At 47.1% G+C, this 24072-nt stretch overlaps 1 protein-coding gene across 11 annotated transcripts; it reads left to right on the top strand.

Moving 5' to 3' along the window:
* Positions 1-866: 866 nt before the first annotated feature.
* On the top strand, positions 867-4926 carry LOC123143422 (uncharacterized). 11 transcript variants are annotated; one of them, XM_044562350.1, is made up of 5 exons: positions 867-2053; positions 2600-2710; positions 3501-3668; positions 4067-4156; positions 4260-4926. In XM_044562350.1, the coding sequence occupies exons 1-2, from the start codon at positions 1153-1155 to the stop codon at positions 2665-2667; spliced, it is 969 nt and encodes a 322-aa protein (XP_044418285.1). In that variant the 5' UTR covers positions 867-1152; the 3' UTR covers positions 2668-2710; positions 3501-3668; positions 4067-4156; positions 4260-4926. The 11 variants fall into 11 exon arrangements, with proteins under 11 accessions (XP_044418285.1, XP_044418286.1, XP_044418283.1 ...); XM_044562351.1 differs by having other exon boundaries at positions 4255-4926; XM_044562348.1 differs by having other exon boundaries at positions 3501-3830.
* Positions 4927-24072: the final 19146 nt, after the last annotated feature.

Here is a 24072-nt window from a genome sequence, read left to right as displayed (position 1 = left end):
ACTGGACAGCGATGCGGTGGGTGGCGATGATGACGCTGGTGGTGGTTCATTTAAGTTCTCTTCTTTTGTGTGTCGGACTTTGTGATGGCGTGGCCGTTCAAGTCTATGGTGCCTCCGGTCCAAATCGATCATATGAAATATTGAACTACTTGTATTGCTCATAATAGCATACCACTATTAGTCATTATCTTTCTACTAATGGTAGAGTCCAAAATAATACTGCCTTATGGGAGATTTGGTGGGAAAGGAATAAGTGCACTTTCAGGGAGCATTGGAGCTAGGTCGCGTGCGCACACGAGATTTTTACCGCAAATCAGACGAGCAATGGTGCCATGAAGCCTTGTTGGAGCAAAATGCATCGAGTTCCCTTTTAGGGGAATCGTCGTGAGAGATTGTTTTCTCTAGCAGCCAATAGGGCTACATTTTTCTTTATTTTGAGTTCCTTTCCTTTCTCATCCTTGATCTTAAGTCCACCATCATGTTATCTTCAGTTGCTTCTTACTAATCATCAATCAAAGCCAGCAATTTGCCGGATGTTTCAAAATAAATAAATAACGTACTTAGTATGGCTAGGGTTTGGACCGAATGACGTAGAAACTCTTTGTCACCATGACCGTAAACCTTGATTTTTGAGCAATACAAGAGTTTCCCCGCAAAAAAAGTATATGGTGCCCCGGGTCTAGCTTGTCACTGTACATTTTCCTTAGCTTCAGAAAAAACGAAAAAAAAGGTACTATAAAGGAAAAAAACTGCTTACGCTGGTTGTATGTGATGGGCTTTCACCTCTCGTGGGCTCACTCTCTCCCGAAAGGAGTTTTGGGCTTCAAACTCACTGGCTGCGAGACTCTACAGCGCTTCACTCCACATCGTGGGCTGCTGCTTCGACTCCCCTTTCCCCGTGAGCGAGTGTAACCTAGCCGCCGCCGCCCACGCTCGCCGCCGCCGGTGCCGCCGCTGGAGGACGACAACCTGCTCTCTGAGATCCTCCTCCGACTCCCCCCAGATCCGTCCTCCCTCCCTCGCGCCTCCCTCGTCGCCAACCGCTGGCTCGGCCTCGTCTCCGACCCCGGCTTCTCCCGCCGCTTCCGCCTCCACCACCACCGTAACCCCCCTCTTCTCGGTTTCTTCGAGAGCTCGCACTTCGAACCTACAATGGATTCCCCCAATCGTGTCCCGGAAGGTCGCTTCTCCTACGAGCACACCGGCAACGGCTGCTTCATACCCTTCGGGTGCCGCCATGGCCTCCAACTCATCTTCCACCAATCAGGGAAGCAGCTCCATGTGCGGGACCCGTTCAACGGCGACAAGCGCCGCCTACCCGTTCCCCCGGGGTTCGATGGCTGGGAGACCCCGATCAGCGGAGCGGTGTTTCGCGCTGCCGGAGACATCCAACACTTCCAGGTGGTCTTGGTAGGCACCGAGAGAAACAACCAACATCATACACGGGTAATCGCCCGCGTCTACTCATCGGAGACTGGCATATGGGGTAATCTCATGTCGACACCGCTTCCACCCAAGGCTTCGAGTTCTATGGACCAACATCCCACCAAGATTAGAATGTGGTTTACTATCAGTGTGCTAGTTGGGCATTCCCTTTACTGGTTGCTCACTAATATATCGGCAGCAACCAACATGTTGGATGGCATCCTTGAGTTTGATTTGGAGAGGCAGACTCTAGCTGTGATACCAGTGCCGGTGGATATTGCCAATAATTGTCTTAGCCAATTTCAGGTTATGCAGGCAGAGGGTGGTGGACTTGGTATTTTCTTTCTATCAAAATTCAGTGCCCAACTATGGAAGATGGAGACTGATTCTGATGGTGTTGCTTCATGGGTGCTGGGAAGAACTGTTGAACTGGACAAGCCACTTTCCCTGAATCCAGAAGAGGAAGAGTCCCTAATTATAGGGGGGTTTGCTGAGTACAATAATGTTGTGTTCCTACAGACACCTACCAACTTCTTCATGGTCCAGCTTGAGTCACTGCAGTTCAAGAAAGTTTCCAAGAGCAACAGCTTGACTCGCTATGATCCGTTTGAAAGTGTCTATGTTGCAGGTAATAGCATATGCATATACATTGTGTGTTCGTAAAAACCAAGATATTACTTATAATTGGTTGATTGAATGGTGCTCACATCCTTTTGTGTTAAGCTAAATAATTTAAAGTAGTGCCATATAAATTGTTTCTTTTGCTACTTGATGATCTTGTCAACATATATCAATATTGCTCTAGCGTCCTCTTTCTGGATGTTTGTGTGGTGGCATTTTATGTGATGGTTATGATTTGGAAAAACATCTTTTAGTGGCTGTATTTAAGTTTACCTGATATGGCATGGAGCGAGCTTAATCATAATTCGAGGGAACTTCTCCCTTCTCATCAGCTAATAGTTTGAGTGTGTATTCTTCATTTCTATGGCACTAGTGAGTACATATTGCTTTGAGAATATTTTTCCTTATATCATAGTAGATGGGGTTTTGTTTATCTATTCCTTATATCTCATCGATGCCCTCTCGTATCTATTTTATCTGATATGAATGGTAGTATCAGTGCATATATAGCTGCAGTGCAGATGTTTCTCGCGCTGACATACATAATGGTTAGAATACCCCCTTGTAGGCACGGGTATTGATGGTGGACATGATGGAGCTGAATTTTTTCGTAATACGTAAGATGATTGATCAGATGGATATGCTACTCTGATGTTTTAACTGAGTAAGTAAGCTTATACTATTTAAGTAGTAGTATAAGAATATTTTCCCTTTCATTTGCTTAGTTGATATTTCTATTTACATTTATTGGTCGCAACATTGCATTTGGTGTTTTGCTGCTAGGATCTATGAGTCCGGGTGCTATTTGTATCTTGTACCCTCTACACAAGTAATTGATACCCAACAATACCGTACCTGAGCATTTGGCTTCGAACTTCGTTTGTTAACTCGGGCCTATGTAAATTGCCATTTCATATTGCTATTCATTTGGTATTGTTGTAAAACGTAGTGATCGCTTTCAATTTTTGTACAATCTTAGCCTTGTAGGCGGTTTGCTCAAATATATTATCAACATATATTTGTTTGTCACTCGAACTCACATATGTAAAACTCCCTTTTTTTAACCATGGCTGCCTGGATTACGGTCTTCCCCAATAGCATTGTTAAACCACTTTCAAGATTCTGATGTAGCCAAAGGATTACACTATGGTTAGTCTCCTTGGAGAGGGGACTAACCGAACTAAGCCTAATGGTGGTATTTGTGTTTTTTTGGCTTCTGATTTAGCCAAAGGATTAGAATAAATCAACAATGGAAGGTTTTCGGTAAAAAAGAAAAATAAGTTGAGGGTGTGCCACTTGAAATTAACTGTTACGTTGGTTTTGTCCAATAGCTTACATGACTATTGGTCCAGTTTCCATGATGGAATGTTTATTGTTTGAATCATACAAAAGTTGTGAGACATAAGGAATAGTACAAACTTGTTTGAACAGTGACATTGATTATCGCTGCACAGGTATTATGAAGAGGTGCAGAGATGGGTTGCTGGGGGCGTAGCTTCTTCCGTTCCGTTTAGCCGAGATGCAGAAATGGCTTGTTGGGGGTGTCCTTTTGGTGTGCTACACATGGAAATTGATCCTCTTCGTTCTACTTAGCGCACGCTGGTGAACCGTGCAGTGGACTTGTATGGATTTACATAGTTTGCCTGTCCGCATCTATTATTATGTCGAACTTTTATCTGGTACTGGCTAATGAATGTTAATTCCGAACTGCAACTACTTGCCTGGTATCATTTCATTTCCCTTTTCTTTTAGATGCGCTGGCTGATGGATTGGGTATGTCTCAAGTAAGTATTTCATGAGTTTTTATCTCATCATTCCGATGAAAAAAAGGCTAGCCTCTGATTTGAAGAAATATGATGCCCCACGCTTTTGGTTATTGCGATCCGGACAGGGATAGGCAAATCTCGATAACAGTCTGTACTTTGAGATTCATAGACTTCTGCATGGGCGGTGTTCATGTAGGAAAGCACATTTTGTAGTTGATGCTAGCTTTGTCTTAACATCCTTTTTATTCTTTCAGAAGAACCAGTTACTGTTGCTGTGACACCGGTTGGCTCTGCAATGTGATCCGCGCACCACGGTCGACGACTTGATGGCCTGGAGCTTAACGGTGACTCTAGTTGTTGTACTTGTACCCTTAGATGATACTACCTCTGAACCAAAATATAAGACGTTTTTCCTATGTCTTCCCCTCCTGGCTGCTCGAAGCTCAGGTTCAGAACCTTTGTGCCGGCGAATTGCGAAAAGAGCCGGAACACGCTGCCCTTTCTCAGATTTCAGATTGCTGGCGGCGGTGGTAGGGAGAGCCTCCAGCGTGTCCTGACATGGATGGGAGACAAGCTGGTGAGTAAGCTAGAATTTTGATATGTGCCAGTTCTGTCTGCAAAATATTTCATCCGGTTTCTGTCTGCTAAAGTGACTCGAGCATCAGGGGAGCTACTGCCATTTTGGGTGATTTTAATTTTTCAGGTTTCCAGGTGCACAAGGTATATTGTTTCTAGCAGCAGGATGGATTCTTGTTCAGGCAGTTCTTCTATCCTCTCTGCTACTAGCTCAGGCCCTGCATCTCAAAATCAGACAGTCGTTAATAACTGAATTCTAAGATGAGCTTAGCTTGCTGCTGGGCATCAGTCATGTTTTCTGATAAGCTAGGCTGGTGCTGCTTCTATTGTTTGCTTCTCAGTCTATGTGTATCTGATCTTTTCTAGATGTAGTTCATCTGGTTGACCTTTGGTCAACCTATCTTTGCTAGCATTTAACAGCTCCTTTTCTTTGGCTGTTTCCCCTTTCCCTTTCTCTTTTCAAGCCATATGTACTCTCTCTTGTACTGTTGTTATGAGCTGTTAATGATATTGGGCACCTCTTGGTGCCTTGTTCTGTTCAAAAAAAAAAGGATGCCTCTCCCAAAGGGAGTACACTTGAGAGAGGAGTGGTAGGTAGTATTATACGTACCAATATTCAGTGAGAGAGAGCCACTTCATCCGGGTCTTTGGTTTTTGGAAAACCATAATGCGAAGATATCCTTCTAAGCATTTTTTTTTGACCTGAATATCCTTCTAAGCATTGGTTCACATACTCAGTTGCGAATATGTTTCTGGGTGGTTAGCAGTGCTGAATCTGATGTCCACTTGGAGAGTTTCGAATAGTTCTTGATATAACTTGCTGGTAAAATTTATGCCCCTGCCCGAAATGATGGCAATGGGCATTGGTCATGTAGTTTGAAAACATGATCAATGAACAGTTGAACAACTTGAAGGACAGTGAGAGGTTGGGGCAAGGGGATGAAGTAGGCATATTTGGTCAGTCGATCCACCACTACCAGGATAACTGTTTTCCCTTGAGAATTTGGTAAACCCTCTATGTAATCCGTTCCGATGTGTGCCTGATACATGTCAGGAATGTGGATTGGTTTCAGTTAACCAGGGGTTTTGACATGTTCTGATTTTTGTCAATTGATGACAGGTGTGACATTCAGAGACGTACTTCTCAATGTTTGCCGTCATGCATGGCCAATAAAATTAGCCATCCTGACAATAAAACTGCACATCCTGTCATTTCGAATCGGTGAGCAATTTGAAGTATTTCTACCTACTGGTATGCTTCATTCGGACCCTGAACTTCATGTCTTGCTGCTTAGAAACCGTTCTTGTTAGAAACCAACCGAAATGAAACGAAGATACGGTCGCTGCTGCACAACTGCAGATTGAACAATGGACGGAAACAAAACAAGGCAAAAGCGTCTTATATTTAGTTACGGAGGTAGTAGTATACTACAAAATTTGATACCCGGATAATTCACGCATCAAGAACAATAACAACAGATGGAGAATTCGGTTGATGATGCGTGTTTTAACGCCAGTTGCAGGCCCTCCTTTCTGTCCGTGTTGAAGATTGTTGAGACTGAAGAAGAAAGCAAAATATTCTTCACTGGCTCACGTTTTCATACCAAGAGTATAAGTAAAGATCTCACATTACTCGCAAAAAAGAAAAAAGATCTCACATTACTCGCAAAAAAGAAAAAAGATCTCACATTAATCTCTAAATGCCTTCTGTATTTGCTCCCTGAGATGTAGTACTACTTTTTCCCCATCAAATCCCCACTCTATACATGAAATGATCATATATGGATACTCACTTCGTTTCTCAGTACTTGGGAGCGTTCACCTTTTCTAAAAGTCTATTAATTAAGCAACAAGGTTTGGATTACAAATGCCCAAATGCTGTCTCTAGACACGCAGATCGGTACACAACCCTGCATAAACCCCACACCCGACACTATACACGGCTATTATTGATGTCACTAGCATGGACTTCCCGTGTCGTACAAGGTAATTATCTCTCAACTCCATTGCAGTCCTGGTGTGTTCGCCACGACCAATGTCAGGACTCGGGAGGCTACTGGGTGTTTTTATCTCATTGATAGATGGATCATAATCCATTGGATTATTCTTCGACATTTCGGCCTTTTCTGGCGCATGTTCATGGTGTCGAGTTTGTTTTGCTTTTTGGTTCTTGCGGTTTGTACTTTTGTCCCCATGTCTGGTGACTGTGAATGTGATGGTAGAGAAGGGGGTTCTCCTTCATGGTGGCGGACCGCATTCGCGAGGGAAGGGTGTGAGTCGGCAAGGGTGAGTGCGAGCAGCACTGTAGGGTCTATTGGCATTGTGGGCGTGGTCTTCATAGTTTGGACTATGGTCGCGACCCCCAAGACAATAGCTGCTGCGGGGACCTTTGGTCAGAGGTCCTCCGAGCGAAAACTTTGCTCGTGTTGACGCTTAAAGGTAACATTGTCTACTTATAATCATTGGTCTTTGGGTAAAAGCATTGGATTTGGTTTGCCAGAATGAAGGATTGCGCCATGCCCATGGTGATACCTCCTTGGGGTAGTAATGAAGGATCGAGCATCCCTTTTGTATGTTACCTATGGGTTGGATGTATGCACAATCGTGGTTGGAAAGTGAAAGTGTAATCATGCCTTTAATCATATTTTGATATTGATGACAAATATACATATAAGAGACTCATTATATTTGCTAAGTGAATACACAAGCTCTTAGTCCACTTGGCAACTATGTGTGTGGATCTTGGACCTACTAAAATCGATACGACTCAAGTATGATAAAATGAAGATAAGAAGCACAACCTTTTCAATAAATTCTCGAGTTATAGTGATCACGCACTATTAAGAGGTGATCAAAAGGGTTTGTGATAGATTTTCTCAAGTGAACATCTGAGCACCATTCCACTCGCAGCACTACCAAAAAGTCCAATGCCAAACATGACATCCTAGCCACATTTCATATGGACAAAATATCAAAATACAAGTCATCTGCTGGACGTCTGGCCTATGGACGAACTTTCCGAGTTGCTACTTGGACGTCCGACTAACTAGCGCAAGGCAATAGAAGGATTGCTCTCAAGTTGGACCATCCAGGGATTCCTCCCACACATCCGGGGGCAGCCCGGACGTGCTGCCCGGACACTTACACATGGATCACTTTCGTTCGACATATCCCGGATTGTCCGGCCATACGTCTGGATACCCCATGCCAAACAACCGAAGGTTGTACCTTGTAGCAGGGCTGTCAGGGTTCCATCCCGGATGTCCGGGGATCCGCCGGACTGTCCAGGTTGCTACCTGGACGTTTGGACGACCCTTTGCTATCCCCTCTCTTTTCTGCCATTGGGGTTCGAAATATAGGGGCAGACGTCCAGGTAGCAACCCAGACATCCGGCCAGCATAAAAAAACTGCCAAACGGTTAGTTCTTTGGGCTATTATATATGCCCATCTTCTATCTCATGGAGAGGTTGCCACTTCACTCAAGCACATCCAAGAACACCCAAGTGCCACTCTCTCCCACCACCAAATCGGGAAATTTCACCAAGTGATAGATCCTCTCTCTCTCTCTCTCCCTCCCTCCCTCCCTCCCTCTCTCTCTCCCCCCCCCCCCCCCCCACTTTTGTCTAAAGCAATTCGTGATTTGAGCAAGTTTTGAGTTTTCCCCCTTTGGTCTTTACTCTTGGAGGTTGGAGACTCCAAGCCAGTAGCAGTTCTGTGAAGGTTTGGAGTCCACCTCAAGGTCTACCACTAGTGGTTGAGAATCGTTGAAAGATCGTGGATGTCGCCTAGAGGGGGGGTGAATAGGCGCTTTAAAATAATTACGGTTTAGGCTTGAACAAATGCGGAATAAACCTAGCGGTTAATTTGACAAGCACAAAACCTACAACAACTAGGGTCACCTATGTGCACCAACAACTTATGCTAAGCAAGATAAACAACTAAGTGATAGCAAGATATATGACAAGAAACAAAATGGCTATCACAAAGTAAAGTGCATAAGTAAAGGGTTCGGTTAAGAGATAACCGAGGCACGCGGAGACGACGATGTATCCCGAAGTTCACACCCTTGCGGATGCTAATCTCCATTTGGAGCGGTGTGGAGGCACAATGCTCCCCAAGAAGCCACTAGGGCCACCGTAATCTCCTCACGCCCTCGCACAATGCAAGATGCCGTGATTCCACTAAGGGATCCTTGAGGGCGGTCACCGAACCCGTACAAATGGCAACCCTTGGGGGCAGTCACCGAACCCGTACACTTTGGCAACCCTTGGGGGCGGTCACCGGAACCCGTCAAATTGCTCGGGGCGATCTCCACAACCTAATTGGAGACCCCGACGCTTGCCCGGAGCTTTACACCACAATGATTGAGCTCCGAACACCACCAACCGTCTAGGGCGCCCAAGCACCCAAGAGGAACAAGCTCAAGGGCACCAAGCACCCAAGAGTAATAAGCTTCTCAACTTGTAACTTCCACGTATCACCGTGGAGAACTCAAACCGATGCACCAAATGCAATGGCAAGGGCACACGGAGTGCCCAAGTCCTTCTCTCTCAAATCCCACCGAAGCAACTAATGCTAGGGAGGAAAATGAGAGGAAGAACAAGAAGGAGAACACCAAGAACTCCAAGATCTAGATCCAAGGGGTTCCCCTCACAAAGAGGAGAAAGTGATTGGTGGAAATGTGGATCTAGATCTCCTCTCTCTTTTCCCTCAAAACTAGCAAGAATCCATGGAGGGATTGAGAGTTAGCAAGCTCGAAGAAGGTCAACAATGGAGGAAGAACACGAGCTCAAAGGATAAGGTTCATTGGGGAAGAAGACCCCCTTTTATAGAAGGGGAAAAATCCAACCGTTATGTGCTCAGCCCGCACACGAGCGGTACTACCGCTCCACGAGCGGTACTACCGCTCTGGCGGAAGAAGCAGGGAAAAGGAGCAACCAAACATGAACCTTGGGGCGGTACTACCGCTTATAAGCGGTACTACCGCGCACCCCAGCGGTACTACCGCTGGAGGAGCAGAACACGGGACCAAAAAAACAGTAGCGGTACTACCGCCCGACCGGAGCGGTACTACCGCTTATAGGCGGTACTACCGCCCATCAGGGCGATACTACCGCTTATAGGTGGAACTGCCGTGCCTTACTGCCGTGCAACTACTGCAAAACTCGACACGAAAAATGCAAGACTCAAAATCGAGGCGGTACCAGCGCGGAACCGTAGCCGTACTACCGCTTATGGCCATAGGCGGTACTACCGCTTTGGACAGCGGTACTACCGCTTGGGGTGATAAGCGGTACTGCCGCTCTGGCCGCGGTACTACCGCTAGGAAACCAAAACTGCCATAACTTCTGCATATGAGCTCCGAATTGAGCAAACTCAAGCTTGTTGGATTGAGAAAGACGAGTAGCATCAAAACAGCGACTGGTTATAATAATAAGAGGCAGGGGAGGTATGCCAAAGAATAGAGGAGTGAAACCTCCAACCGAGAAGAACCGGCATAACCTCCAACATCGAAAACATCATAGAAGATGCGAGTGAACTCCGTTTTCGATGAACTCGAGCTTGTCATCAAGATGACCATAAGCTCCAAAACTCACAAAGAGAAGAACCAAACAAGAACCAACAAAGATGATGCAAGGATGCAATGGTTTGAGCTCTCTATGAACGATACGATCAAGCTACTCATCGAGAGCCCCCCTTGATAGTACGGCAATCGATCCTATAACCCGGTCTCCCAACTACCATCATGAGACCGGTAAAATAGAAAACCTATCAAGAGCAAACCTTTGCCTTGCACATGGTCCACTTGAGCTAGATGATGACGATCTTGACTCCCTCAAGTTGGACCACCTTTCTTGGTTGTGTTGGCTCGATGAAGACTAGTTGATTGCTCCCCCATACTCCACTATGGGTGAGCCACTCTTCCGCACATCTTCACAAGTCCATTGTCACCACAATGGACGGCAAGCTTCAAGCATTTGATCTCTTCATGATGCTTTACTTGAACTTGCACACCGCAACCTAACCCCACAAAGAACTCTCACGAAGATCATGGGTTAGTACACAAAGCGTAATCGACAATGCTTACCACACCATGGGATCGCTTGATCCCTCTCGGTACATCTTGTGCGCTTTGTGTGTTGATCAACTTGATACACTCTTGACTTAGTCTTGATCAACCTTGACTCTTTCCAACTCTCTTCATTTGGATGATGTCTTGAAGGTAAACATGAATGATCACACAATCTTCTTCTTCAAGACATGCTTGCAATAAGCTCTACTCTCACATGACCAATCTTTGGATAATTCCTTAATAACACCTTGGTCACCACATAAACTCCTTGAAACCAACACATGGACTTCAAGAAATGCCTATGGACAAATCCTTCAAATATAACTCAAGGCAACCATTAGTCCATAGGGATTGTCATCAATTACCAAAACCAAACATGGGGGCACCGCATGTTCTTTCAATCGTTTTCGTGGCGATATTCAAGAATAGGGCGAGCCTTCTTTGTGTCGGTGTGCCTTCGTGGTAACACTCACCCCTCTAATGGTGACTAGTCTCCCTCCAAGAAAGTGAACATTGGGATAGGTCCTCGTCTCTGGAGTTTCGGTTATTCCTAACTCGAGCTCTTATTTCCAGTTTACTTTGGTCCTCTAACCATGCACTTGTTAGCATATTGTGTTGCTTTACTCACCATATTTGTGATATCATCTATTGTTTGAACTTGACCTAAGAAATTGTTGGGCTCATATTTATATTCCCCACTTGCCAAAAATTCCTAATAAGTAATTAAAATTTGTTATTGTACCTATTCACCCCTCTTCTAGGTCCATATCGATCCTTTCAGCAGGAGGCTAGAAGGCGATGTAGGTTGTTGTCATGATGGCTTGTGTGGAAATAACAATGGTGGCATGCAATCTTTGGGTCACAACAATTAATTTGTAGTCAGCTCCACGGCGTGATTTCATTGCGTTGCGGTTGGGGGGAAGATGTTGTGGTATTGTCCAAACGGTTACGTTATTGCCAACCAGATTGATGCAAGCTTAATTAGCACGTATTTCCTTCCAAGCTCATTTCAAAACTTGAAATCTATGATGGCTCGTGGTTGAGCGGGCGTGGCTTGGCTTGTCTGCCTCGTGGCATTCGTCATTTTAGAGTTCAGTCTATGTCTATCCATTGAGGTGGTCGCTGACTATGATGGCACTAGCGGAGCCTCTTTTGATTTTCTTCTTTTTGGCAGTGTTCAAGAAAGCATTTTTAAGCGACGCTTAAGCGCTGAGCACTGGCAAAATGCTTCGCTTTGTCCCTAGGCATTAGATTAAGTGTTTCTAAAATTATTTTTGAACTACTTCTGCTTGTATGCTTGAGCAATGATGACGATGTGCCATTTATCTTGTCATTGGGGTCTGTTCAGAAACTATTTCCTTCAAATTCTAGCCACATGATCTCTATTAGGCTCTGTCTATTTGAAATGAACTGCATTTAGTTATTATTTTGCTTGCTATGTGAACATGAAGTGTACTTGTTATGATTTGAATTTGCATTTTAGATGTTATTCTACTACCTATGTGTCATGGTTTTTGTTGTCCTATCGAATTCTAGTCAACTTTTAAAAACGCTTAAGCGATTGCTTGAAGTTTTGGCCTTCCGCTTCGCTTATGCTTTCCACACACTTGAACATTGTTCTTGGTGTGTGGACTTTGTGATGCGTTGCTGTGCAGGTCTATGGTGGCCTGAGTCTAGCATGGCTCACCCTTGAATTTTATTTCATTTTTGTTGGTTATGTGTGCAACTTTTACGGGTTGTTCCACAGTTGACACACACTTGAATCTGCCGATACTGTTAGATTTTAGGAAAGGATAGCGCTAGGCGCCGGTGCGCCAGCCGAAACTTTCGGCCGGTCTGTTTCCCATCGTACAATTAAGACTACTGGAACGGTCTGATGGGAGTCGCCTTCCTCCTCCGTCCCTATCACGCAACCGAAAAAACAAATCTCGCATCTCACGCCATGTCGTACACCCGTCCTCCCCTGGCCATCACTCTCACCGCAGCTTAGGGCTCGCTGCCCCTCGCCCTCGCCCTTGAAGCTCGCCGCCCTCGCCCTCGCCATTTGTGGTTGTGGTCGTCGAGCTCCGACGAGGGTACATGATCACCACTATGGTAGCAAAAAAAGGAACTGGCTGCATCAATTCTGGGCGCCGTGGTCACCCCGTGGTCGCCCCCTCATCGCACCACCGCAGGCCAGTTGAAGCAAAAATGGTCGCCGGTGGTAGCTTTCCCCACTGCTAGTTGCAACAAAAATTATAGCCCATTATCGCCGGCCACACTTCATCGTCTCCTGGGTTGTAGCAAAACCAGTTGCCAGTGGTAGCTTTCCCTGTTGCCCATTGCAGCAAAAAAGGTGTATCGTCGTCAGCAGCGCTCGCCGTCGTCTGGTTGCAGCAAACCCGAGCGCCGGTGGTAGCTTTCCTCGTGCCGGTTGAAGAAAATTGCAGAGCCGGTTGTAGCTTCAGCACTGGTGGCCGTTACCTCTATTCCTCACCGGTTGCAGCTTCTCATTAGCCGGTTCCACCAAATTTCGCTGGTGGTCACAACTTTCTTGGCCGTCAGTTGCAGCACCATCGCGCCCATCACCGTTGACGGCCGCATCGCTTGCATTCTTCGGCCATGGCGTTGTTCGCGCTCATCATACGCCGTCGTCCAATGCCTATGCAACACCATTGAAAGGATCGATATACTTGACTAGAGGGGGGTGAATAGGCAACTAACAATTTTTAGCTTTTCTTTACCAATTTAAACTTTGCATCAAAGTAGGTTGTCTAGATATGCAACTAGGTGAGCAACCTATATGATGCAACAACAAGAAGCACACAAGCAAGCAAGGGATATAACACAAATAATCTTTCACAAGTAAAGGCACGAGATAACCAAGAGTGGAGCCGGTGAAGACGAGGATGAGTTACCGAAGTTCCTTCCTTTTGAGGGGAAGTACGTCTCCGTTGGAGCGGTGTGGAGGCACAATGCTCCCCAAGAAGCCACTAGGGCCACCGTATTCTCCTCACGCCTTCACACAATGCGAGATGTCGTGATTCCACTATTGGTGCCCTTGGAGGCGGCGACCGGACCTTCACAAACAAGGTTGGGGCAATCTCCACAACTTAATTGGAGGCTCCCAACGACACCACGAAGCTTCACCACAATGAACTATGGCTCCGCGGTGACCTCAACCGTCTAGGGTGCTCAAACACCCAAGAGTAACAAGATCCGCAAGGGATTAGTGGGGGGAAATCAAATTTCTCTTGGTGTAAGTGTAGATCGGAGCCTTCTCAACCAATCCCTAGAAAATCAACAAGTTTGATTGGCTAGGGAGAGAGATCGGGCGAAATGGAGCTTGGAGCAACAATGGAGCTTAGGGTTGGAAGAGGTGGTGGACTCGGAGAAGAAGACACCCCTTAAATAGTGGTGGGACAAATCCAACCGTTATCCACCAACCCAGCCTGCGCAGCGCGGTACTACCACGCCAGGGCCGCGGTACTACCGCAGGGCCCCGCGGTACTACCGCCCGAGTAGTGCAGACCTGGACAGCCCAAACGCACTGAAGCGGAGGGCGGTAGAACCGCTGGCGCGGTACTACTGCTCCCCCTTGCGGTACTACCGCAAGGCAGGGATGTACTAGATATGGGAAGGCACGGACATATAAAAATACATCCGTGGCAACTTCCGCTGGGTTGGAGTCAATGCAAAAATCCGACACGGTAGTACCGTAAGCCAGGGGCAGTACTACCGCGCGGGGTGCGGATGTAAAAAATAACATCTGCTCCTACTGCCGCGCAAGCTGCTGAGTCAGGCCAGAGCGCACGGTACTACCGCGCATCGGGCGCGGTACTACCGCGTAGGGCGCGGATGTAAAAAATCACATCCGCCCCTACTACTGCACCCGCAGCGGCGCCTGGTCTGAGGTGACGGTAGTACAACTCCAAGGAGCGGTACTACCGTGGGCGCTTGCGGTACTACCGTGCCAGGGCGCGGTACTACCGCAAGGGGCTGCGGTACTACGACTCCTTGGAGCAGTACTACCGCATGCCCAAGCTCAGCAAACACGACAATTTGCATAGACGTGAATAGACGGAGGATGCTCCAGAGAGCCAGAGGAAAGGAGGTGCAAAAAGGAGTAGACGTGTACGTGATGATTCCACCCAAACCTTTCCAAAGCGGACCCCCTCTTAATAGTACGGCTTTCCTACGACTCAAATCCACCAAAAAGAAACATAGAGAAACGCCGTCTTCAATAGTCTTCGAGGGGCACCAAATCGTCTTGTGCGTAGTGATGAGATGCCTGAAATACTCAACGCACACGATTAGTCCGCAAAAACATTGTCATCAATCACCAAAACAACTAAGGGATTAATATGCCCTTACAATCTCCCCCTTTTTGGTGGATTGATGACAATACGGGATTTGCATAACAGGAGATAGAATGAACATGTGCAAACCTCACATCTATAAAATATTGACGGGCTCCCCCTAGATGTGTGCTATCTAGATAAGTGCTTTGGACTGCACGGCACACATACTAGGATGAACACTCCCCCTATATTTTATAGACTAGGCATATCTTGCAACAACAAGGCTAACACTAAGCAAGATATAAACTATGAGCATAAAATAGATAGCACAAGATAGCATAAGCTCAATAGGGTACGATAGAGTGCATATGTCTTACACCATATGATAGATAAGTCTCACAAGCGCAAACCAAATCAAAGCAAATAAGGTTCAATGATCAAAAGCAAGCACATCAAACGAAACAAACGAAAACACGACACACGACTCGCAAATCCCTACACTCTCTCCCCCTTTGGCATCGAGACGCCAAAAAGGCAGAGAGGACACCTACAACACAAGTGGTGGCTCAAGCGGAGTATTCACTCGCACGCTCTTCGTCGGACTCGGCAGCAGGCATGGGCTCCTCCTCAGAATCTGTCCACTTGTAGCCTTGTTTCGCCATCCACTCAGCCTCTGGAGTGATGTGCTCCTCGGAGCCGCCGGAGACTTCCTCTCCAAAAACCCTCATGATCTTCTTGTCGCGGCGGCGACTCTCCTTGGAGGCAACATGAGTCCGGTACTGCCCCTTAGCCTGCATGCAGAACAAGGCCTTCATCTTGGCCTTCAGCTTCTTGGCCCGTGAGGGCTCAGTGGAGAGAGGGGCATACCCAGCAGAGCGGTCCTCATCCGCATCCTCCTCCTCACTCTCCTCCCCATCAACAGCCATCTTAGCAGCCGCTGCCTCAGCACGAGTAGTAGTGTTAGCCCACTGGGGCTTGATGCGAAGTCTGATGGGGTCATGACGGATCCAGTCAGGGGCCAAAAACTCATCCTGAGGGAATAGCTTCTCCCACATCTTCGAGATCAGAAGAAACAGGTAAGGTCCATAGATGGGAACCTTACGGTTGAACACCGCAAACCAAAGCTCGCACCACATGATGTGGGAGACGTCCAATGGCTGAGTCTGAGAGAGACGCGCCTCCTCACAGAGAAGCAGCATGTCCACAAGATAAGCATGCACCTTGTCCCCAATGCGTGGGAAGAGAGAGTTGTGGAAGATTCGGTGCATGATGTCAAGGAAAGGGTTCAGAACCCACGTCTTCTTGCCACTTGGAAGGAGCTTCTCAGCATAATATGGCATGAGCTTGTTCTTGTTGGTAGACTCGGGGTTGGCATGAGGGCGAACTCCAACGGCCGTGTTGAGCCCCTCATCAGGTATACTGAGCAAAGCCATGAACTCCTTCCATGTAGCAGTCAGCTGACGTCCATTGGTCATCCAGGTCATCCTCCGTTCCTCCTCAGTGTGAAAGTGTACCGAAGCAAAGAACTGGGCCACAAGCTCGGGATCAAAGTCCAGGTGAGATCACATCCTCAATGGCAAACTGCTCCACGAGATCTAAGGCCTCACCAAAGTAGGCACGGTGCTTCTCCTCCCTCATGTGATTCATATCAATCTAGTGCACGTCCACATAAGTGTTCTGCTTGCCCTTGATCACATCCAAATAAATGAGATTCTGCTGCTTGGTCCAGAACAGATCATTGCCTCTGATGTTGGCACGAGGATTCACATAAGGGTTGATCCTCCTTCGAGAGATAAACTCTGCCAGTGGGATCTCATCCATGCCCATGGAGGGCTCCTTCTGCTTGGTGGTGGTGGTCTTGGTCCTGCGTTGGGGGGCATTGGACCCCTCTAGGGCTTCATCTTGGTTGCGCAGACGCTTGGAACCCGTGTCACGGCTGGGATTGGAACGGCGAGCAGGAGCACCGGAGCCAGCACCTAAGACACGAAACACAAAACACGCACGAGAAGCGAGAAGGATCAATTCAAAGACCACAGCAAAATAGGTGAAACAAGTAGAATGTGCACTTGGTAATTGCCATGAAGAAGATTTGTCAGCAACGGTAGTACTGCTTGTTCGCGCGGTACTAAAATTTTAGTGCCGCTCCTAGTCGCGGTAGTACCGCGTGGGGGCACGGTAGTACCGGGGCTCGGAGCGGCAGTAGGATTTTAGTGCCGCGGCTCGCACGGTAGTACCGCGCCTGAGGAGCGGTAGTACCGTACGAGCGGTAGTACCGCACCTGAGATGCGGTAGTACAGCACGACGTCAGATCCGAACCACTGAATCTGAGAACAACCGTGACAACGAGGCGGTACTACGGTTGATCAAATCTACCACGGGACAACATATCAAGTACAATTTCTACGCATCACTACTCTCCTACATCCTACTCTTGCAAAGATTTGGCCTAATATCTCAAGAACAACATGCATCTCCCCAAAAACCTAGAAGCGAAAGAGCGAACAAAGGAGAGAGGGATTTGGGGAGAAACCTTGTTCCATGGCAAGAGGAGGTGGTGGGGAACGATCCCACCGGTCGAAATCCGAGGAGAGTGGCCGGAGACGGAGATTCGGCGAGGGTCTCCGGCGCCGTTCTTGAGCGAGAGAGAGAGAGAGAGAGAGAGAGAGAGACGGCGGGGAGAGAGACAGACGAATGGGTATGGGGAGTTGGAACTCCCCCTGCCCGCTCTTAACCCCCACGCTCCCTCGGCCGCGCGGTAGTACCGCACGTCATCGCGGTAGTACCGCCCGGGCGGAAGTACCACACCGTGGCGGTAGTACCGCTCCCCCAGGCGGCAGTAAAAAATTACTGCCGCGCTGGGTGCGGAAGTACCGTGCGCTCCTCACGCGGTAGTACCGTGGCAGGCCACGGTAGTACCGTGAGCTCAAGAATATGCAAGTTTCAAGAAAGGGAAAAATGAAGTCTTTGCAAGGCAACCTTCAAGCGAACAGACACACGAGACAACTCAAACAAGATCGACACGACGAAAGGAAGACAAGAGACAACAAGGACTAAGACGCTCAACACAACCTCTCTAAAGAGAGGGCAGTGGCCGGAGCCACCTATGTTTGAGTCAATTGGTATGGCACCGCGAAGAATTATCCTTGGGCCCATGACCAAAGCTCGTCTTTGAAGCACAAGTACCATCAAAAATGGCTAATGTGAAAGAGTTGATCAATTTATGCATAATGGGGGGAGGGAGAGTTCATTGAGAGAACAACACTCCCCCTATGTCCATGCCTACACCTAAACAAGATAACAAGTTGAGTATGGTGGGATGTGCAAGGGTTCAAGCAACATTGCTCGAATCAATGATATTTAGCTCATGCCTTAACTCGCGAAATCTTGCTTCATCCAAGGGCTTCGTGAAAATATCTGCAAGGTTATCATGAGTGTTGATGTAGTTGAGCTCAATCTCCCCTCGCCTAATGTGATCCCGGATGAAGTGATACCGAATCTCAATATGCTTCGTCTTGAAGTGTTGCACCGGGTTGAGAGAAATCTTGATGGCACTTTCATTGTCACACCAAAGAGGCACTTTGTCACAAATGACACCGTAATCCTTTAAAGTTTGCCTCATCCATAGAAGTTGTGCACAACAACTACCGGCCGCCATATACTCTGCTTCGGTGGACGAGAGAGACACACAACTTTGCTTCTTAGAAGACCAACTTACCAAAGAGCAACCAAGGAATTGGCACGCTCCGGAAGTGGACTTCCTATCCACTTTGTCTCCCGCCCAATCCGAGTCCGAATAACCTACAAGCTTGAAGTTTGCTCCTCTTGGGTACCATAAGCCAAAGTTTGGGGTATGAGCCAAATATCGAAAGATTCGCTTGACCGCCACAAAGTGGCTTTCCTTAGGTGCGGCTTGAAACCGTGCACAAATTCCCACACTCAACATGATATCCGGTCTAGATGCACAAAGGTAAAGCAAGGAGCCAATCATGGAGCGATATACCTTTTGATCCACCGCTTTACCATTGGGATCAATGTCAAGTTGGCACTTGGTGGGCATTGGAGTGGAAGCCGGCTTGACATCACTTAGCTTGAATCTCTTTAGCATGTCTTGAGTGTATTTGGCTTGGTTGATGAAGGTTCCTTCTCTTCTTTGTTTGACTTCGAAACCAAGGAAGAACTTCAACTCTCCCATCGAAGACATCTTGAACTTAGAGGTCATGAGAGCGGCAAATTCCTCATTGAAAGCTTTGTTAGGGGAACCAAAGATAATATCATCAACATATAGTTGGCACACAAACAACTCCCCTTTGACCTTCTTAGTAAAAAGAGTGGGGTCGATTTGCCCAACTTCAAATCCACGATCTTGCAACAACTCGGTAAGGTGGTCATACCACGCACGTGGGGCTTGTTTAAGGCCATAGAGTGCCTTATCGAGTTGATACACATGATCGGGGAAGTAGGGATCCTCGAACCCGGGGGGTTGCTTGACATATACCAACTCATTAATGGGGCCATTAAGAAAATCACTCTTCACATCCATTTGTTGCAACTTAAAGTTATGATGGGAAGCATAAGCAATCAACAAACGAATGGATTCAAGGCGAGCAACGGGAGCAAAGGTTTCACCGTAGTCGATACCCTCGACTTGGGAGTAGCCTTGTGCTACCAATCTTGCCTTGTTGCGAACGATGGTCCCATGAGCATCTTGCTTGTTCTTGAATATCCACTTGGTTCCAATGACATTGTGGTTCCCCATTGGCCTTGGCACTAATCTCCACACCTTGTTGTACTCGAAGTTGTTGAGTTCTTCATGCATGGCATTGAGCCAATCCGGATCTTCGAGCGCCTCATAGACCTTTTGGGGTTCAACACAAGAGACAAACGCGTGATGTTCACAATAGTTTGCCAATTGTCTACGAGTGCTTACCCCCTTTTGAATGCTTCCAAGCACATTCTTCATGAGATGACCCTTGGTGGAGAGCTTGGATGCAATCTTGGCGGCACGACGCTCCAATTCCTCCTCGGGGGTGAGTCGAGGAGCGGTCACTTGATCATCTTGAGCGCTTGTTCTTGATCTCGAGGAAGCTCTTGATCTTGAACTTGCTCGGAGGAGAGAACTTGACCTTGGGCATCACTTGGTGTTTCAACACCATCTTGAGATTGATCTTGCCCTTGGTCTTGTTCATGAGGTTGAGGGCCTTCACTTTGTTCTTCGGAAGCGTGTGGGCCTTGGGTTGGTGATGGCTCCACTTGAGTGGAGCATTGTCCTTCTCCTTCGGCCACAAGGGGTTCCTCAATGGGTAGGATAAAACCAACTCCCATTCTTCTTATGGCTTGAGGAGGAATTTCATCACCTACATCACAAGTGCCACTTTGCTCCACTTGGGAGCCGTTATTCTCATCAAACTCCATGTTACACGTCTCCTCAATAAGTCCCGTGGACTTATTGAGGACACGGTAAGCATGAGAGTTTGTAGCATAACCAACAAATATGCCCTCATAAGCTCTAGCCTCAAATTTAGACAAACGAACACCTTTCTTGAGAATGAAACACTTACACCCGAACACCCGAAAGTACTTGAGGTTGGGCTTGTTACCGGTGAGTATCTCATATGGAGTCTTGTTCAAGCCTTTGCGGAGATAGAGCCGATTTGATGCATGACACGCGGTGTTGATGGCTTCGGCCCAAAAGTTGTATGGAGACTTGAACTCCGCCATCATGGTCCTTGCCGCATCCATCAACGTCCGGTTCTTCCTCTCCGCTACACCATTTTGTTGAGGGGTGTAAGGTGCGGAATATTGATGCTTGATCCCCTCATCACTAAGAAACTCATCCAAGGTGTAGTTCTTGAACTCGGTGCCGTTGTCACTTCTTATTGTCAAGATCTTTGCATTGTGTTGACGTTGGGCTTCATTTGCAAAGTCAATGACGGTTTGTTGGGTCTCGCTCTTCCTCTTGAAGAAATATACCCAAGTGTATCTTGAATAGTCATCCACAATCACCAAGCAATACTTTCTACCCCCAAGGCTATCAAAGGATGGAGGCCCAAAGAGATCCAAATGAAGGAGCTCCAAAGGCCTCTTCGAGTAAATGATAGTCGTGGGAGGGTGAGCCTTTTCATGTAGCTTTCCTTCGATACAAGCACTGCAAGCACGATCTTTAGCAAAACTAACATTTGTTAGTCCACGGACATGGTCCCCCTTGATAAGGCTTTGAAAAGATCTCATATTGACATGGGCTAAACGGCGATGCCAAAGCCATCCCATGTCAACTTTATCCATTAGGCATGTCGCGGTCTTAGTGGGTCGCTCCGAAAAGTTAATCACATAGAGACCGTTCTCGACATGCCCAACAAAGTCTACTTTAAGAGTCTTGCTCCACAAGAGGGCTTCGGTATCAACATCAAAGAAAGTGGCAAAGCCCATGAGTGCAAGTTGACGAACGGAAAGTAAATTGTATGCAAGGGACTCAACAAGCATGACCTTCTCGATTGTGAGATCATGAGAAATGACAACCTTGCCAAGTCCCAATACCTTAGAGGACGAGGCATCACCCCAATCGACATTGGTGGGCATAGATGGAATCTTGTGAACGTCCACCACCAAGTCCTTGCTTCCAGTCATATGATTAGTTGCTCCACTATCGAGCAACCATGATCCCCCACGGGAAGCAAACACCTACAAGAAATCAATGCTTGGTTTTAGGTACCCATTTTGTAATGGGTCCTTTGATGTTAGTAACAAGGGTCTTAGGAACCCAAATAGACCATTCAATGTACTCATAAGAAGAACCAACAAATTTGGCATAAACATGTCCATCACTAGCACGGCATAACACATAAGAAGGGTTAAAGTCGCCGGCTTTGTTGGAAGGGAGTGTTGCCCTTCTTGGCATCACCACCCTTCACGGTGTTCTTCTTCTTCTCTTAGTAGCACCCTCTCCCTCCTTCACAAAGGTTTGCTTGAGAGGAGGAGGTCGTTTGGCCTTGTCATTCTTCTTCTTGTTCTTGGACTTGGGCGCGTACCCAATCCCTTCCTTGGCCACAACTTCCTTTTGATTGCTCAAAAGGTCGTTGAGGTTCTTCTCGCCTTGTATGCAAGCCACAAGGCCTTTCTCAAGTTGCTCCTTCAACTTAGCATTCTCCTCAACAAGATGCACATGCTCACAACACGGGTTAGTAGCATTTTCATTATCAATTAAGACCATATGAGGAAATGTGGCTTTCTCCTTGGTTAGCTTTACTTGGAGTTGATCATGAGACTCTTGAGGCTAGCATGAGCACCCTTCAAGACCTTGTGAGCCTTGTCAAGTAAATCAAACTCCTCTTTGAGTCTAGCAAGATCAACCCCAAGCTTGGCCTTCTCGGAGGTTAGCACACGAGAGACAACAAGAGCATGATCAAGATCTTTCTTTAATTTAGCATGATCATCGTTGTGTGACTCCTCAAGAGCCAAACGAAGACCACGCTCTTCCTCAAGAGCATTGGAAAGATCCGAAATCTCATCGGCATAGTCACGACTATGCCCCTCCATCTTAGAGATGGTATCTTCGTGAGCCTCGATCATGTCATTAGCTTCACCAAGTTGTTCCAAGAGAGCAACGAAGTGCTTCTTGGATTTACCCTTGATATTACTCATAAAAGACTCAAACTCATTCTTCTCCACACTAGAACCCTCGTGTTCATCAATGCAATCCGTCAAAGAAGGATTATTAATGATGGTAGTTTTGATGTTGGGGGTTACCTTGTTGGTGGCTTTAGCCATGAGGCACTTGGCGGTGATGCTCTCATTGGGTGAGTCGAAGAGAGACACCCGTGGAGTTGTCGCAATGGCAACAGAGGCCATGGCAACCGACTCACCATCTTCATCATCATCATACTCATTATACTCTTCTTGGACCACCAACGCCTTGGGAGGAGTCTTCTTGGGAAAGTTGCTCTTGTTGGGGAAAGACTTGGCCTTGTCCTTTCGGATGAGCTTGCCACCATTGTCCCCCCTCTTCTCGTAAGGACATTTCGCAACAAAATGGCTCACATTGCCACAATTATAGCACGTCCTCACTCGTTGCTTGACCTTCGTGCCACTTGAGTTACTCTTGTTGAAGTCGGGCCTTGTGTTCTTCTTGCTCCAAAATTGCCTTGAAGCAAGAGCCATGTGTTCATGATAGGCATACTTTGTATCTTCGGGGTTGCTCTCCTCTTCTTCCTCTTCTTCTTCTTCTTCCACACTAACCTTGGCCTTCAATGCAAGGTTGGGCTTCTTTGCTCTTTGAGAGCGTAGCACCGCATTGTCGGTGGTCTTGTCCAAGATGCTCATAGCCACAAACTCATCCAACACTTCACTTGAGGACAAGGTGTGGAAGTCCGGCCTTTGACGAATGACGGAGGACATGGCCTTGTGGTAAGGCATCATTGCCTTGAGAAATTTGCGCTTGATCCAATTGTCATCCGTGTCCTTGCTCCCATGATCTCGGAGTGAGACCGCGAGTTTGGTAACTCTTCGATAAAGCTCACAAGGTTCTTCATCTTCTTTCATTGCAAACTCATCGGCTTCATCTTGCACCACTTCATAGTTGGAGCGTTGAATGCTTGCGCTTCCCCAATAGAGGGAGACAACACAATGCCATGCATCTTTGGCCATGGCGAAGGGCCGAAGATGAGGGAGATCTTCGGGTGGAATTGCATCTTGGATGATGAAGAGAGCATTCTCATTGAATTGATTATCCGCGGCTTCTCTAGGGGTGAAGTTGCTTCGGTCATGCGGATAGAAACCTTCTTCAATGATTCTCCAAAGATTACTATTCACATGATTTAAATGACGCTTAAAGTGATAAACCCAAGAATCAAAGTCCTCATTTTTCACAATCTTAGGGGGAGGACCGGCATGATTCAAATGAGTGGAAGGAATCGGTCCACCATAAACAAGTGGAGGTTCCACATGGGCAAAGATGCCGGTGCCATTTTTACCACTAGAAGAAGGAGCCTTTTCACTAGTAGCTTCCCCCTTGTCGGAGTTAGCATCCGTCACCTTGTTGGTGGGATCACCCACTTTCAACGGTGTGGTGGATAATTTAAGCCCTTCAATGAATTTATTAAACATGCTTTCAACCTCGGTCGTCATGGAGGTTTTCAATGTGTCCAAAGCCACATTGAATTCCTCACGAAAGACCGCGGTTCCCCCATCGCCCGTAGACGAGACCGGATTCGCACCGGAGTGCTCCTCCACACCGTCTATGGTGTCAACCATGCTCTTCGGACCGCAAAGTCCTTAATAAAGAGACGAGGCTCTGATACCAATTGAAAGGATCGATACAGTTGACTAGAGGGGGGGT

Source organism: Triticum aestivum, chromosome 6D (genome assembly GCF_018294505.1).
Source record: "Triticum aestivum cultivar Chinese Spring chromosome 6D, IWGSC CS RefSeq v2.1, whole genome shotgun sequence".
Classification (NCBI taxonomy): domain Eukaryota; kingdom Viridiplantae; phylum Streptophyta; class Magnoliopsida; order Poales; family Poaceae; genus Triticum; species Triticum aestivum.
The sequence above is the reverse complement of the archived record's forward strand: the minus strand, read 5'-3'. Positions and strand labels throughout refer to the sequence as shown.